The sequence below is a fragment of the Numida meleagris genome, unplaced genomic scaffold (genome assembly GCF_002078875.1).
Source record: "Numida meleagris isolate 19003 breed g44 Domestic line unplaced genomic scaffold, NumMel1.0 unplaced_Scaffold249, whole genome shotgun sequence".
Taxonomy (NCBI): Eukaryota; Metazoa; Chordata; class Aves; order Galliformes; family Numididae; genus Numida; species Numida meleagris.
The window spans coordinates 138665-152088 of NW_018364295.1; the positions used below are offsets into that span (position 1 = coordinate 138665).

Consider the following 13424-nt stretch of genomic DNA (forward strand, 5'->3'; position numbering starts at 1 on the left):
GATCTCCTCATCTAAAGTCTAGGCTGGGCACGTCCAGCCCATGGCCTGCAGCCTCACACAGCCCAGCACAGCCTGTCTTGCAGCCACCCCAGCCCTGCACCATCATGGCAGCAGCTCAACCGCACCAAGTGGCCAGGCCTTGCCCCGGGCACACACCTATTGCACAGAACAGCCAAACACTGGTGTTATTAATATTATCTCAACTGAAACCAGGACATAAGAAGAGCACAGTACAGTGCTAACTGAAGTTATGGCAAACAGTTGCATGCATTCTGATACACTGACTAAACACAATCTTGTGAACAGCAAGAAATAAGCAGCCTTGTTTTCAGTCTTGATAAAGGGATTTGAGAGTAGGTTTCAAGATTGCCAAAAAAACATCAGTTTATATTTGTGACTCCATTCCCAGTTGACATAAATACACTATTTACAAATTTTCAAATGAAAAGCATAGAGCTGCAATCAGATATTCAGCTAAAAAATTTGATTATGTCTCTTTACCAGACTGTTACAAGATCTGTCTTACCAGAGAAAAATAACCCTCATGTCACAATCATGCCTTATTCGTCTCATCACTTTTTGGAAGTACACACATTTGTGAACAATTATTGTCAAGGATGAAGTACAGGAAGAGTAAAATTTCATCAAAAATCTCTGACAAACACCTTGAGGTCTCACAAAGAATTGCAACCACTGCCATTGAATCAAACTGATGCATTAGTTTCACAATTATGGGGTCAAATATCCCACTAGTTTTATGGTGTTGTTGCTCTCTTTTCTTTAATGTTTTAATAAAAATATTAAAAGTTTAATTAAGTTTTGTTACTTATATACATTAACTACATTATGTTATTTACAAGAGCTGCTCTGAAAGTAATGCCTCTTATTTTATGATATCGAAAAAATTGCACTCATTAACATTCACCAACGCTTTCTGAACATTTATGGAGAACAAACAGTAGATGTGAGCACAGCGGGGGGGTGTTTTCCAGCAGGGGTGACGGTAACATTGGGTCATCTCTGTTGGGGCAGCTTTTGAGGAGTGCAGCACCCAGGCTTTTGATCGTTGTTGGTGAAAATGCATAGCTCATGGTGGTGTCTGTTGAAAAACAGTGTTTTGTAGCTGGGAGTTCGCTTTTTCAGAGTTAGTGTGCTCATTGTATCAGTTGTAGTTTCCACGAAAATAAATAGGAAGTATTACTTTCGGAGTGACCTACACAGACACCACCCAAGACAATTCCTTGTCACTCAGTGTGGCCCACGCGAGACCACGATTTCTTTAGCACTAAGACGTTTTTTATGGTGGTCTCAAAAGAGCTCCAGTGCCAGAGCAGTGTTCAGGTTTGCTGTTTGTGGCCTACTACAGAGCTGATCTTACTTACAAAGCAGTTAGAAAATTTGTATTTATCCCTTGTAACAATACATAGCTGAGCAATTGTTATAGGGATTTTGAGGTGCCTCTCCTTAGTCCTCAGAATTGCCCATAGGTGTGGGTTGGGGAGGATATGTACTCAGGAGAACAATCTCTGGCCCCAGGTACCACGATGAAAGCAGCTGATGTCCTTTCTGGCAGACATCTCTAGGGTGAAGTGGATCCATTTCCACCCTGAAATGCTTGTCTCCAGAGCACTTTTGTATTTTGTTCCCAGCAAAATTCTGTACTACATCCAAGCCCCATGTAAAGACAATATATGGTTATACATCCTGCCCTTCTACTTTATGATTTATCTCGGCCAAATCTGGGGCATGTGAAGAGGGAGGGAGTCAGACACACTTACGACTGAATGGGTTGAAAGAGAGTACTGCAGTTTGCTTTAAGTCTATGTATGGCATTGAAAAGTGGGCTGCTACTGGTTCTACAGTCTCAGTGGTGCATCTCTACCTCTTCTCTGGCTGAGCTGGATGGGATGCCCATGAGTTCTGGGAGAGGAGTGGGGCCTCCTTCTGTACAAACAGCTGCAAGTCGCATTTCTCTTGGAAGTGCAGACAGAAACATCTGCCTGAGTCTCCATGATGCCCACTCAAAATATAAGCTAGGCCCTAAAATCACTGTATTGTAAATATTTTTAATTTCCTGGGTTTGTGTATCACAGACACTGAATATGAAAATAATTGTTGTAAAACTTTAACTGCTGGCTATGACAGTTTTTATACATTTAGATTGTCCTCGATCCTGCACTGACTGTGCATATTTGACAAAGTATTGATTAGGATGGATCAAAACACCTATTATTGAGACCGAGCTTACTTCTACCAACCAGCTTGATTCAACAAGCTTTTACAGTTTTTCTGCATTCTAGGTCATCTTTTAGTAGTTTCATGAGGTGTGTATAAATATATGTGTATATTTATGGGACTGTATTCCATTCTTGCAAAGTCACTGGCAAAATTCCCGTGAAGTTTCAAGGGAATAGGATCAGCTTCTTAATGTTTTAATAGTTTTGTAACTTCTTATTGGCTAAAGAACAAGCTACAGTAAACAGACTTCATGTGAAGTTTAGAGTAAATTCTCTGTGACTTTAATCAGAAAAAAAAATAAAAAAGCAAGACATAGCTGGAGACCATCAAGCCTAGACATTTTAGTAGACTTCCTGGTTTATTTCTAAGAAGATTCTTGAAACAGAAGAATAAAAGAAGAAACTTTAAATCTGTTTCACAGGAGCAAGTGATACAGTTGGTCCATAGTACAGTGATACAGCAGCATACTGGGAACAAATTTATTAAAATGGGCATGATTACACTTTTTGGTCTCTGCTCCAGCATGGGGATCTGGTCCAGAATATCTCCCATATCTACCAGCTCAATCTTGTTATTATTTCTAGTGAAACAGGTAAGCCATTTCCATAATTAATAATTATCAATATAAAAGTGAAAATGCATCACACTGCATTTTAACATCCCATGCATGTTTGTTTCAAAAATATTTCTGACGTGACAATTAATGTTTGTTAAAATTAGTAAAAATTAATAAATAAGAAACATTCACTGAGAAGCGATAGAACAATGTATTATAACTCACTTGGAATAGGTAATTTATAACAATTTTATTCTATAAAACTGGTTCATACAGCAAATCATGTTTACATTTATTTATGCAGTCTCTTTTCATAATGGCATTGATCATTATTAAACTCGTTTTATTTTTTGAATTTTCTACAAATATATCAACACTGTTGTGAAATTTCTTTATTTTCTACTGTTGTTTCCACTCATATTCTAATCCCAATGTTGCTTACTTTACAGTGCTATCATTTAGCCTGTTAGAAATATACAAGGGGTAGGCATTGCTTCTCATATTTCTGAAAGCCGATGTTATTGGTATTGTTCTGCACCTCAGCTTCTAAAATCAGGCTAGCAAAGCTATTTACAGTTGTTACTTCTAATTCTTGGAGTGCTCTAGCAAACTAGTCGTTTCTTTCTTTTTCTAAATGAAAAATTAAAAGCTTTCTTTCTCATCTGTATTGTCTTGAAATTTGTAAGAGTTTTCAGAATTTAAGGACAAAATTCCTTCAGTGATATTCACTTCAGGGAAATTTTATTGTTTTTTTCATTTTTATTTATTTATTAATGAATATATATCTTTATTTCAGTAAATTAAAAAGATACATATGTTAATGTGTTGTACTTAATTCCAATTCATCCAAATGAAATTCATATGCAAATTTAGGGAAATAATCTGTGAAATAAGTATGCAAGACAACAAGCACAACTGAACAGGTTTATTTTACACTGAAATTAATAAGTTACTTCTAACCACTTGTCTCACAACTGCATGCAAATGTGCTGTAAATATTGAAATTTTACTCTTTTTTTTTTTTTTCTTAAGAAAAAATTGCTAGGAGCCGCACATTCTGAATCTAGAGCTTCTCTCATATAAATGAATAGAGAACTGAAGCACCTCTCAGTTTTCTGAGAATTCTTGAATCCATAGGATACCTCAAAAAAAGTGCTGGTACCATCAACATTAACTGAAAATCTCCCGATGACTTAAGTGTCATTAAAGTTTAAAGAAATTAAAGAGATGGAAACCTGATTACACAGTAGTCAGTTACGAAAAAATAGATAGATTATAATTATTCTGTTAGCAAAACTTGGAGGTCCCTATATGTATGTATAACATACTATATAATACAATATTATAATATTATAATATAATTATATATAGTTATATAATTATAATTATATATAAATATTTATTATATATACTATAACATACTACATAATATGTACCATTATTATATTATATTATATTATATTATATTATATTATATTATATTATATTATATTATATTATATTATATTATATTGTATTGTATTGTATTGTATTGTATTGTATTGTATTGTATTATGTATAACCCACTTCTTAGGAAGAACTTCAAGCAGTGCTATCCACTGCATCCAACATATTTTTAAACAGTGGTATCATCTTTGTGCACCTTTGTGCACCTGAGTGAACCAAATGAATGCAAAGACCTTTCCAGGGAGGTGTGGTAACAGTTCAGTGTCAATGAACTGAAGTGCTACCAGCAAAACTTCAGACAGTCTGAAATGAAGGTATGTCCAGCATTCGGTCAAAAGATCATGGACTTTCTGAGCTTCTGTCTTGGAGTCTGGAATTTAATTTCTTCTGAGTTTAATGTCCTGTTGAAACATGACTGAATTTTTGCTGAAATGTAAAACTGAGATCAAAAGTCATGCTTAGCTGCGTATTCTCAGAGTATGAGATCAGTGTAAGAGTATCTGAAAGCTTGTGAGCATGCATTGTAGTATCTAAGTTTTGATAGCAGAGTTGCCCAAAATTAAAATAATAAAAAAAACCCTCTGTTCTGTAATTAGACCCATTTCCGATGCAGGGAGTGATCTGTGACTCTTTTCAGAGCATCCCTACAGAACTGGATTTTCTACTACACATGATTAAGGCAGGAAAAGTGCGCACAGTCTCAGCAGCTGTGCAGTGCTCCTCACACTGACACAGGCTGTAGGTCTTTTGGGAGAACCTCCACTCCTTCCTAATGAATAATTGTGACGTGAATATAAGTTACAAAGGCAAACCGCTTTGTTACTTTAGTTGAATTCTTTTCACTTAGCTAAACTGGCACAGGACATCAAGGTGTTCCATGTCCTTAATTTCCATCAACTTGATTTTATTTCATCAGCAAGTCTTACAGTAGAAAACCAGCCATCTCACAAACACGTACACCAATAGTGGGCAGATATTGTATATCTGAGTCTGCCTGGTGCTCTGTAGAGACTGACAATTCCAGAAAGAAGTGAAGTGAAATTGTCATTTGTACCTAGGGTGCTCCTCACTCTTGTTAACTAAGATTCTTCATGGATGATTCTCAGCAGTTTCTCCAGAAAATGAACCAAACAAGCAGCCAGGTAGCCAACATGATGCATTTTCTGTGTTTCTTTAGCTGTTTAATGCATTTGTTTATTAGAAACAAAAGTGCTATCCTTAAATCAAGCAGTCCTTTCTACAAGTGCGTCATCATATCTTTTGCCTCTTCAGATGAGGTTCACTGACCAAGGAATATCTGAAGAATCTCCCCTGGCTTTCAGCATTTTGAGGCCCACATGAGGGAAATGTCAAGATTTTTATTTTGGAAACATGCATTCTTTTCTCATGGCTGTTGTAAATATCCTCTCCTTATCTTGCAAGCCCATCAGATGAAGAAAAATTACAGTCTTTCTGCTGCCTGGAATTTAAAGTAGGGTGTCTGGAAATTAGTTGAGAGTCTCAAAGCAGAGCAGTGAGCAGACAACATCTTACACAGCCAAACCATGCAAGAATGGGCGGTCTCAAAAAAAAAAAATTAGATAACATTCACCATTGTTCTGTTTTGAAAGTGAATAAATAATATATTTCTTTGCTTTTTGTTAAATGTAGGTTCAAAAAATATGTTACAGGTAAAGTCCACAGCAGTAGAGTGTTCTGGTTCTTTATTTCAGCTCTTGGCACATTACCTAGCTCAAACAAGCTCGGTACAACTACACGCATGTGAGGGGCACTTCCTGAAAAGGGTCTAGTCCAGGTAAAGGGAAATGGATTTTCCCTGGGGAGATGAAAAGCATTTTTTTGTGCAAGAATTATTGTTTTTTAGAAAAAACTTTTTGTTCGGATTGTCCTCCCAGTTTTGTCATTAGAATCTGTAGCATTTTCAACCAACAATAAATTGTTCTGTTTTGGTGACACACAGTGACATTGTTCTTGCACTACTTGCCTGCCTCTGGCCTCTGAAAGCCCTGGTGTTCAGGAGACCAAGAGGCATATTTTACAGAGATTGCTTTGGCTAATATTTCTTTCACTGGATAAATAATGATCAAATCATAATGCTGATATTGAACTGCAAGCAGTGTCTAGCATTATCCTTTCTCTACTTCTGTCGTCCTAGCTGGAAGTTACTTAAACAGCCCAAATCATAGGATCATAGAATCATAGAATGGTTTGGGTTGGAAGGATCCCCGAGGATCATCAAGCTCCAACCCCCCTGTTGCAGGCAGGGCTGCCAGCCTTCACATCTAATACTAGACCAGGCTGCCCAGGGCCCCATCCAACCTGGCCTCGAACACCTCCAGGGACGGGGCATCCACAACCTCTCTGGGCAGCCTGTTCCAGCACCTCACCACTCTCATAGTAAAGAACCTCCCCTTGAAATCTAACACATCTAACAGGATGCAAAGCAGTTTTACATTTAGCTCTTCTGTTCTACCCATTTCTTTCCTAAACAGTATTTATAAAGTATAGCTCTCTGAAGGCCCCTGCCGTAGGAGAGCATTGTATGAATAAGATGTATCAGAAAGACAGATATTTAAAGAGAGAAAGTTAAAATAATAAAAGTCCTCTCAGGATAAGAGTAACCCTTACATTGACAGGACTTTTGCCACAAATGCCCACCTCATCCTAGGCACAGCTGTCACTTTATATGAAATCATTATTAAAGCCTGTTCGTCACTGGGAAATATTACTTTTTTTTATGTAGCTTTTTATTTATAGCAGATTTTATCTTAGCATTTTTTTTCTTTCCTCTCTACTAGCAAATATATATCTACATCTCAAATCTCGCCCTTTCAAGCTAACAACTAGGTCTCTTTCCTTTCTCCATATCAGTTTTCTGATGCCAAGGGAGCGTCTCAGGTTCCAGGATTATTGGTCAACAGCTGGCTGAATATGAGCGAGCAGCGTGCCCAGGTGACCAAGAAAGCCAATGTCATCATCTGGCTTGTATCAGAAATAGTGCAGTCAGCAGGAGCATGGATGAGGCTGCAACTTTAATACTGTGTTCAGTTTTTGGTCCCTCACCACAAGAAAGACATTGAGTTGCTGGAATGTGTTCAGAGAAGAGCAACAAAGCTGGTGAAGGTACTAGAAAATTAGACATAAAAGCAGTGGCTAAAGGAACAGTTATTTACTCTGGATAAAAGGATGCTACAGGGAGACCTCGTTGTTCTCTACAACAACTTGAAAGAAAGTTATAATAAGGTGGGTGTCAGTCCCTTTTCTCAGGTGTCAAGTGATAAGATGTGAGGTAGCAGTCTCAAGTTGTGCCAGGAGAAGTTTAGATTAGTTGTCAAGAATTTCTTCACAAAAAGGGTGCTTAGCCATTTGAACAGGCTGCCCAGGGAATTAAAATTCTTAAATTCTCTGGAAGAATTTAGGAAATGCATGGATGTGGTACTTCAGGACATGGTTCAGTGATGGACTTGGCAGTGTTAGCTGATGGTTGGATCTGATGATCTTGAAGATCTTTTCCAACCTACACATTTCTGCAGCTGCAGTGCTGCCCACATCTTATACATGCAACTCTGCAAGGAGCAGGTGAGAGGAGAATTGATTTTTAGGCACTCCAAAGAATCTGCTGTCATCAAACTGAATAAATCCGAAGTCCAGCCTGTACTACATTACGCTAGTAAAAGAGAGCTTGTTATTGTAGTGCTTTTAATTGTATTCTCTTTAAGCAGATAAGATCAAAACAGTTATTCCAGATCATATTCTTCAGAAATCTAGTTTTTCGGAATTTAATGGCCTTCTTGACCTTCTCTGTAGTCATAACTATAGCAGGAAGACCCAAGGTTCCAGGTTCGAAAATATCTAATATGAAAAAATAAATTTACCTACAGGGCATAAATATTAATTTGTATGGGATGTTTTATATGGAGAAAACTCTCATGGATAAAAATAAGCATTTATGCTCTATTTTACTTTGTCAGAGATCTTGAGGGCAATGATTCCAATACTTGCAGACACAAAGAGATAGTAAAACTGTCCCCTGCCCAGGCAAAAAGGGCAGCAGAGTTGGTGCAGACAGGCAAGAAAAACTAAAATGAATGATTGTAAGTTTTTCAGAAAGCTGAGGAACAGAAATGTATTTATGACATGGTTGCTGTGTTGGAGGAAGAAGTCGCCTCTGAGTTGCTGAAATGGAGCACAGAATGCACTAGAGATGAGACAACAATAGCTAAATACTACTGTTTATTCATTACACTTCTATTCAAGTTATTACTGAATTATTCAATCAAATAAGCCTGATTATCTTCAAAAATACTGTAAAAATAAACAGCCCACAAAGTTGTCATCAATCAGTTTCATAAGTTAATCCAGCAGAAAGAGAAACATAAATACATGAGAACGATTAGCTGACCCTGGCATAAATTGACTGTAGAAGGTTTGGAAAGACTGTAAAAGTTTTGAAACTTAGCACACATTTTCTACAGTGGAGGAATTAAATGTCTTTTTTTTTTCCCCAGCATTAAAGTATCTGTGGATTTTTAAAAAGGATTTTACAAAACTTGGATAGATTTCTATTCCTTGTTCGGGCAAAGAAACCAACTGATGAAATCTCTTCCTCCCAGGGAAGGGAGGTCTTTTCCTCCCTGCTTACCTAACTTGCCTCCATTCTCCTCCTCTCTCCTCTCCTCACCTCTTAAATTTGTTGGAATTGATGGAAACTTGCCCACTAAAAGACCACAAGACTCCAGCTGATTTTCTCCATGTAAGACATTTTTACTTACAGGCCACAGGATCTCTGCTGGAAAAAACAACTACTGGATGGAACAAATACAAACAAGAATGTCTGAAAATGCTACAGGAATCAACTGTGGATACTGGTAAGTATACAAACAGCAAAATAAAGAAACACGTTAAGCAACGTTGCTGAAAATGCAAATATTCATATAATTTTACTTAATTTGCAGAACTGTGTGACTCTTTTAAATTCTAAATGTAAACAGTCAGTTGTAACTAGACCTACAAATATGCAGTCATGAAGTAAATGGCTGCTTTTGTCCTTAACTATATTACAATGAAATGAGCCATTGAATAGCTGGTCCTCAGCTACTGCTGTGGTACATCACAGACTACACAGCTGAGAGGTGGCTACCACCCATTATTGGAATGAACTATGTCCTTTGGATGAAGGAGACTTCTGTTCACTTCCTTTTTCAGCCTCAAGGAAGTCAAGCAGTTATTTCTGGAAATTGTGCTAAGCATAAGAATATGAGTCATCAAAGGAAAAGAAGATGACTCCCATTCCTTTCCATTTAGAAACTGAGCCACAGTGGACAAAAACACAAAAAAAGGAAGCGAGACAACTGAGATCTCCTCACTTCTCATAGGACTGCTTGTGCATTTTGCAGTTCAGCCATTAGTCAAACTAAGACAAGGAGACCAGGTTTCCCCATGCTTACCTGGCACCTGTAACCCTTACTTTACAGTTCCGTATTTATTCTCCAGACTCTATGACTTCTGGATTCTTGACCCAAGAGTAGAATAGCTTCAGAGGATACAGTCTTTTCCTGAAAAGTTGTACAGGGAGGAACAGAATCCACATCTCTTACTTCTGGTTGTATGCTCTAAGGCTTATGCTTTTGCTTTCCTTTTCTCAATTATTAAGGCAGACATATAGTCTGCAGATTTTTCACTGTATTTTCATCCTAGTCCAGTTCTTGGCTGATTCATCCAGTTACATTACAAAAGGCCTGTTGCCAGACAAAGATTAGAACTGAAACTCCTTCTTCATTGCTGAATTGCTAGGCTGAGGCCAATGGGATGAAGTTTAACAAGACCGAGAGCTGGGTTCTGCACTTTGGCGAAAACAACCCCAGCTAGTGCTACAAGCTTAGGAAACAGTGGCTGGAAGACTGTGTGGAAAAAATGGATCTGGAGATGTTGGTCAACACTTGGCTAAATATGAGCCAGCAGTGTGCCCAGGTGGCCAAGAAGGCCAATGGCATCCTGGCTTGTTTAAGAAATAGCGTTGCTAGTGGGAGCAGGAGGTGATCATCCCCCTGTACTCAGCACTGGTTAGGCTACACCTCGTGTGCTGTGTTCAGTTTTGGGCCCCTCACTACATGAAAGTAGTGATTAAGGCCCTGGAGCTTGTTGAGAAAAGGGCAGTGAAGCTGTGAGGGGTCTGGAGCACAAGTCCTATGGGCAGTGGCTGAGGGAACTGGGATTGTTTAGTCTGGAGAAGAGGAGGCTCAGAGGAGACCTTGTCACTCTCTACAACTATCTGAAAGGAGGTTGTGGCGAGCTGGGAGTTGGCCTCCACTCCTGTGTAACTAGCAACAGGACTAGAGGGAATGGCCTCAAGCTGCACCAGGGGAGGTTCATTTTAGATGTAATATACCCTAGGAGAGTCATGGACCCAAGAAGAAGGACATCTACTGAAATACTCTTTCAATCACAGAGTTATATTTTGCTTTTTGGTGTCCTTTTATATCTTGGAAGCCCTTCCCTTCCCGCTCCTTCCCTTTTCTTCCCTTCTCTTCTTCCTTTCCCTAAACAGTGGTAAGAAGCTAAAGAACAGTGACCTGTACTGAAACCCTGTCAGAAAAAACACATGAATAAAATGCGAAAGAGGAGTGTGTTATGGTGAGAAGTGGCAAGTGCCAACAATCCAGATGACCCAGGAAGCCAAAAAGCAGTGACACATAGCAAGGTGTTAGAAGACGGTGGTTTGTAAAAGGACTGTACATACTCAGAACTCCAGTTTTCATGGAATAGAGTAAAAACTATTTTTCTTCTGTCCACCTACACAATCCACACTTGTTCTAACTACTTGAATTCTGTATCCCTGATTAGATATGGGGGAAAGGAATAATAAGAATGCATCTATAAATGCTAACAACTGTGTGGGTTGTAAAGCAGACGGGGTCACATGTTCAAAGGTATAGCAGAATCATTAACAATGTACGTGTTGCCCATGTATTTTAGCAAAAGCACCCCAAAAAGATTCTGGTGAGAAAGCACACAATTATCCTTGTTTCTTCCTCATACCAAGATCATCAAAGCATTGCTGATTGTTATGGAAAACAAAGCAGGATATATTATTCTACCTTGGATGGACAGAAAGCTGCTAAGCTCAGGAGATGAGAAATTCAACTTATCCTAAAAAATGACAGAAGGACAGAAAACTAGAAAACCCGGAAACCAGTGCAACCACCAATGTTGAAGTGCAGTTTGAAGCGTTTTATCTTAGCCTTCTGTCCTGTGAGTGATGTGGTATCTGTGAAGATTAAAACTGACAGAGCTGGTCTGAAAGACTGCCAGCTCCCTATCCTCTCTTAACCAGAGAGCAACAGAAGTCACTACCAGAGAAGCTGATGATTATATGAGCTGAGAATTGCTGTCACAGGGGTCACAAAAAGTGGAATATCTTCTGTTTATCAGTGAACAATCTTTGACGTGTACACAGTGACTGAGAGCATGGCTGGAATCTGTTACATTTAGACAACAGAGGTCTCAGGATGATTTTAACACAACTAGCTCATGGTGAAGGATGTAAAACATGTTGCTGTTGTGTACATCAAAGCAAAAAGAACAGCAGCCATTTCTGCACAGTTCACCAAACATAGCACCGTGAATGCATTAAGTCTGTTATGTTTTCTAAATACTCTTTTCTTGCCAGAGCACGAGTGATCATATGTTGATTCCGTATGATTGGATTGATATCTACTCCACAAAGAATGAATCCAGATGCTTGCAGGTTACTTAAAATGGTACATGATGTTTTTCATGATTGTCCGTTGTCTGAACCATTTTTTGTAAAACATCTGTTTGCTTCTCTCCCCAGGAATACATTGTAACGGGACTTTTGATCAGTTTGTTTGCTGGCCATACTCAACCCCAGGAAAAGTATCTGTTCCTTGTCCTTCATATTTGCCATGGTTGGAAAATGGTAATGTAAAAGTTGTAACTTTTCTTGGAGTTTATGCTGGCAATCCAGATACAGGACACTTAGTGCTGGTCTATTTTGTTCCAGTGTCCATTGACTTCTTTTCAACTCTTTTCTGACTTGACACACAGAATTACTACCAATGTTTAATTATTTATGCTTTTTTTACCCTTATTTATTTACCACTGATGGAGTTCAGTACTTCACCTCTTGCACTGCCAAAGCAAAATTTCCAAGAATGTATAACTGTACAGCTAGGCCTTGATTGGTAGTAATGGATTTGGGGTTCAGCTTCTGGGGTGCCCACTGATCCCAGAGACTAAGCACTCACGTAGGAGAATGGAATAGACAAACTAATGGGTCTGAGCAGTCAACCCTCCAGTGCAAGGTGCTGCACCAACAGCAAGTGATGTGTTGGACAGAAGGGTTTTCCTGGACAGAGTGGAGCAGGAAGACCCCAGCTGGAAGGGAAAAATAGTAACATCTGCAGGAGTAAAACCATCTAAAAGCAAATAGTCTTCCCTTTCTCCAAAAGAAATTAAAAGGCATTCTTACCAGCACAGTCTAGAGATTCTGACTCCTGCTGCTTAGTGTTTCTTAGCTACATATGGCTTTTGTAGTCATATTTGTAATACATCTTAGAAGAACCAATTGTGCTTGAGTTCTTTAGTTGGGAAACTACTATGGGCTGCTTATTCTAGCTTTCTCCAGTCCATCTCACACACGATTTAATCGGAAATGTCATCATCTGTCTTTTTTGGGGCCTGCTAAGCTCCAAAAGAGAGAAGACCAGCCTTTATCTATTCTCTCAAATACCTGCTTCTGCCAACTACTTTAAATAAATTCAGCTGTTCAAAATAAATATGGTAGCATCTTACTTCCCTCTGTGTAATAGAGACTCCTTTTTCTATTTTTCTATTTTTCTGTCTGAGTTTCTACAAAAGCAACAAGTAAGACATTGCACCAGATCATGAAGCTTTCCACTATGATCACAATGGGGAATACTAATACTAATTTGTATTAGGTTGGGGTACATTCTCATCCGTGCCCCAGCATCTTAGGAGAAGAGTCACTGACACAGCCCTGCTGTCTGTCTGTTCTAGGGATTCTGTGGATCTGGAGTTACTTGTGGTCTCCTCTTCTTCTCTTCACATTTCCAAGGTACAGCTGTGTTTGTCCTGGAACACAACTGGACATGAACCAGAAATGTCTGTAGGCTCGAGGTAGAATTTTTTATGCTTGGGCATC

General features: G+C 38.7%; 1 protein-coding gene across 1 annotated transcript in view; it reads left to right on the top strand.

Annotated features, from left to right (window-relative positions):
- Positions 1-2607: 2607 nt before the first annotated feature.
- Positions 2608-13424, top strand: part of GLP2R (glucagon like peptide 2 receptor) — a 37003-nt gene continuing 26186 nt past the window's right edge. The window contains exons 1-3 of the mRNA XM_021382501.1: positions 2608-2830; positions 9015-9108; positions 12075-12179. Of these exons, the coding sequence (XP_021238176.1) occupies positions 2726-2830; positions 9015-9108; positions 12075-12179 (304 nt within the window). The 5' untranslated portion in view covers positions 2608-2725. The remainder of the gene's footprint in view (positions 2831-9014; positions 9109-12074; positions 12180-13424) is intronic.